The sequence below is a fragment of the Miscanthus floridulus genome, chromosome 1 (assembly GCF_019320115.1).
Source record: "Miscanthus floridulus cultivar M001 chromosome 1, ASM1932011v1, whole genome shotgun sequence".
Lineage (NCBI taxonomy): Eukaryota > Viridiplantae > Streptophyta > Magnoliopsida > Poales > Poaceae > Miscanthus > Miscanthus floridulus.
The window spans coordinates 29,186,886-29,190,685 of NC_089580.1; the positions used below are offsets into that span (position 1 = coordinate 29,186,886).

At 53.6% G+C, this 3,800-nt stretch overlaps 1 protein-coding gene across 1 annotated transcript; it reads right to left on the minus strand.

The window, feature by feature from the left end:
- Positions 1-974: 974 nt before the first annotated feature.
- LOC136477126 (L-type lectin-domain containing receptor kinase SIT2-like) lies at positions 975-2,919 on the minus strand. Its single transcript, XM_066475168.1, has one exon. It carries the CDS (start codon positions 2,917-2,919, stop codon positions 982-984), a length of 1,938 nt encoding a protein of 645 aa, XP_066331265.1. The 3' UTR covers positions 975-981.
- Between the last annotated feature and the right edge of the window lie 881 nt (positions 2,920-3,800).

Below are 3,800 nucleotides of genomic sequence, written 5' to 3' on the forward strand. Positions count from 1 at the left end.
CTCGTCTATTAGCAATACGAAACTAATAGATGGTGTAGTCCCTCTTAACGCTAATGGGCCGCTTCGCTTCGGTCCAAGCTTGAATTTGGATCATAGCTCAACAAGCAATACAGTCTGTTCAGCTTGATTTGGGCGATACAAAGGAGGACGTCATTGTTTGAACGTTGCAAAGCTCAGGCGAGTACATGACCAAGTCAGCTTACAACATCCAATTTGAAGGACAAATTCGATAAAACTTTCCAAAACTCATCTGGAAGATGGGCGCCCCGGAGATGCAAATTCTTCCTATGGCTATTACTTCAAGACAGACTGTGGACGTTTAAGTCCTGCCAAACAGAGTCTTAGGGGATCCAAAAATAATTACTTCTGTGCTTTTTGTGAGAGAAACATCGAAACAGCGCAGCACGTTTTCTTTGAGTGCCCCTACTCTCACAAGATCTGTGGTTGGGTAACTGTTTGGAGTGGTTGCCAAAGGCTACATCCGTTGCAATGGAGAGAGGAAGTTGAGTTGGAAGCCTGGTTTGCCCAAATGACCGGTGGAGGTCTGGAGGAAGCAAGATGGGTCACAGCCTTGCAATTATGACCATTTGGTGCCTTTGGAAGCAAAGAAATGCCGTTATTTTCAGAGATAGCAGGAAATTGGAGCACGCCATGTTCCTAGAGATTAAAGAGACGTGTCACCTTTGGTCCTTAGCAGGAGGGTAAGTGCTTAAGCTCCTTTCAGTCGCGCAACTCCCTAGCGAGTAATAGCCCTTTGTATGTTCTGAACCTCGCGCATGTAAAAGTTGTATGTTAAACTTTTCCTATGATACATCAAAGCCGGACCACCGGATCTTTTTTATAAAAAAAAAAAACTTGTACAAGCATTTCCTTCCGTTAAAAAGTTTTTAAAAAAAACTTCTGCTTGCGTAGCTGTGGGCGTTCAAGCATTTCCTACCGTTAAAAAGTTAAAAAAAAAAAAACTTCTGCTTGCGTAGGCGTTCATGTTCGATCGCTAAGATTCGTCAGTACTAGCTCTGGGAACGCTGCCCCACCATCTAGATACTGCACAACTTGCCTCATGCTCGGTCTTTCACTGGCCAGAGGGTGTGAGCAAAGCAATCCAAGCTTCAGAGCTAGGCACACCTCTTGCGCGTCATAGTCACCCTGAAGCTTCGAGTCCACTACTTCCATTAGCGATCCACTGAGCCAGTGTCCAAGAACATGGTCCACGAGTGCAAAATCCTCCCTCTCCATGCCCTGCTCAATGGGTCTTCTCCCACATGCCACCTCTAGAAGGAATGCGCCGAAGGCGAAAACATCCGTTGCCGGGTTCGCCTTCCCCGTGCGCATTAGCTCAGGAGCTAGGTACCCCGTGGTGCCGACCACACGAGTTGTATACGACCTCGTACCATGGTCATACAATCTTGCGAGGCCAAAGTCACCGAGCCGGCCGTTCATCTCGTCGTCGAGGAGCACGTTGCTTGGCTTGATGTCTCGGTGCACGATCACTTGTTCCCACTCCTCGTGCAGGTACAGCAGACCTGCCGCGATATCTTTGATGATCCGAAACCTCTGGTCCCAACCTAGGGTGATCTTGCTGCCTTGGTCATATAGAAGTTTCTCGAGGCTACCGTTTGGCATGTACTTGTACACCAAAAGTAGCTCCCCTTTCCGCCGGCAATAGCCAAGCAGCGGCACGAGGTTGCGGTGCCTTAGCCGGCCCATGCTCGCAACCTCGGCGACGAACTCCTTCATCCCTTGCCTCGACTCGTCCGACACCCTCTTCACGGCGACCTCTGCTTTGCATCGTGGAAGCACGCCCCGGTACACCTCGCCGCTGCCGCCTTGCCCGATCAGTCTCTTGTCCGCGAAGCCACCGGTGGCACGGTGCAGGTCCTTGTACGGGAACCGGTGCGCGCCGAACTCGGCCTCCCAGTCCTCACGCAGCTCCGCGTACTCCATCCGCCGGCGAACGTAGACCAGGACGGCGGCGACCGCCACGACAGCAGCTGCCGCGACGGCCGCTATTGGAAGCACGATGGCCAGCACCTTCCGTCGTCTTCCGGGCTTCGAGCTGGGGCGCGGGTAGTCGGGCAGCCGGGAAACGTCGAGCGGCGGCGCGGCGCCGTCCAAGGCGAAGCTCCAGCCGAGCACGTAGTGGCTGCACGCCATGATGCCAGTCGAGGACGAGAAGCCGACGTACGCCTCGGCGGGCACCACCGCGGCGAGGTCGACGGCGCGCGAGAGGAGGGGCTTCTTGGGCCTGGGCATGCCGACGGGCGCCAGCGTCACGTCGAGCACCGTGGAGCGGCCGTCGTAGTCCACCCACACCTGCATCGCCTCGCGGCTGCAGAGGCTCAGGTCGCGGAACACGGAGCCGTCGGCGTCAGCGTCGTCGTAGTAGCCAGCCCTCGCGGCGGCGACGGACCGGAGGCTGTCGACGTCGATGCCGACGTGGTTGTTGTTGATGTCGCCGAACTCGTAGTTGAGCACCGTGTCGAGCTCCACCGCGAGGATGTGGTTGCTGGCCGCCCCGGCGCCGTCGGTGGTGTTGAGGAGGCCCAGGTACTGGAACGGCATGGTGGTGGAGAGGCTCTGGGTGCGCGAGATGAAGAAGGCCAACCCGTGGCTGCTCAGGTGGAGGTACTGCCCGACGATGGCGAACACGAACGACGCGGAGAAGGACCGCACCGTGCCCGTGCCGTTGGACGTCGGCTGGCGGAACAGGAGCGGGGACGGGTGCAGCGCGTGGCCCGTCATGGCCACCGTGCCGTTGGTGAGCACCAGGAGGCCGCTGGGCGCGACACGTGCGGCGCCGTCGAGAGCGAGGCTCGCGCCCGCGAAGCCGTCGTAGGTGAACTGGTTGGTGCCACTGCCGGCTGATGCCGCGTGCTGCGGGCTAGCTACTAGGAGGACTACAAGCGCGACGAGGGACATGGTTGTAGTGTTCGTTCAAAATGGTTGCGTAGGTAGTGTGCTTCTCTTCGTTTCAGCGTGACGTTCCATGGTTGGGCTCCCGATTTTACAGTCTTGGATTGCTGCACTGCTTCTAGTCAGCATAATCTAGCTTTTCCGGATTCTGAAACCCAAGAAATTTCTGTGGAAAGTCGTTGGTCGGAGGCTGTGAAAAGGACATTGTTAGACTCTTGTGATCGAAGGTCGAAGGATCAACGACAAGGACCGATCACTGAAGATGCTTTGACTGCGCTACCAGGGCTGAAATGCTAGGGGCAGATGTCCACCTGCCATGAAGTTATGCAGCTCGGCTGGTGCTGATACGATCGTGGATTATTACTGCTACCTAGTTTGGTGTGAGAGAAAAATATTATTCTGGCTGAAAATTTACGATCGTTTACGCCCAAGCGAACAGGCTGATGATACGTGTTCATGCGTATGACGATATGAGACCGTTGCATAAGTACAAAAAGAGCAGTTAAAAAAATTGCATCTCATAAGTTGGATCCTTGCGTATGGTCATGTGTTGTGAATACGTGGACAGGTACATATGGCGGCCTCACGAAGACAGTTCCTTACTGATTTTTTTTCTTCTTCTCAACAATCCTTGTTAAGATGGACAGTTAGTTGCTACAAGGAAACTATGACTCGTGAGCGTAACATTGTTTGTCGGAGTGGGACTAGTGGAAACAAACTTCGACAAAAATAGCTCCTAAATCGTGGTCTATACATTTTATTTGAGAGTCACATATTTTTAAGCTTCTATTTTACTTAGCGTTTGCTTGAGAGATAAAGTGGAGTGAAACGATCATGTCTCGGTTTTTGAAGGATGAGACGGTTCAGTTTCTTGTTTGGTTGAAGGA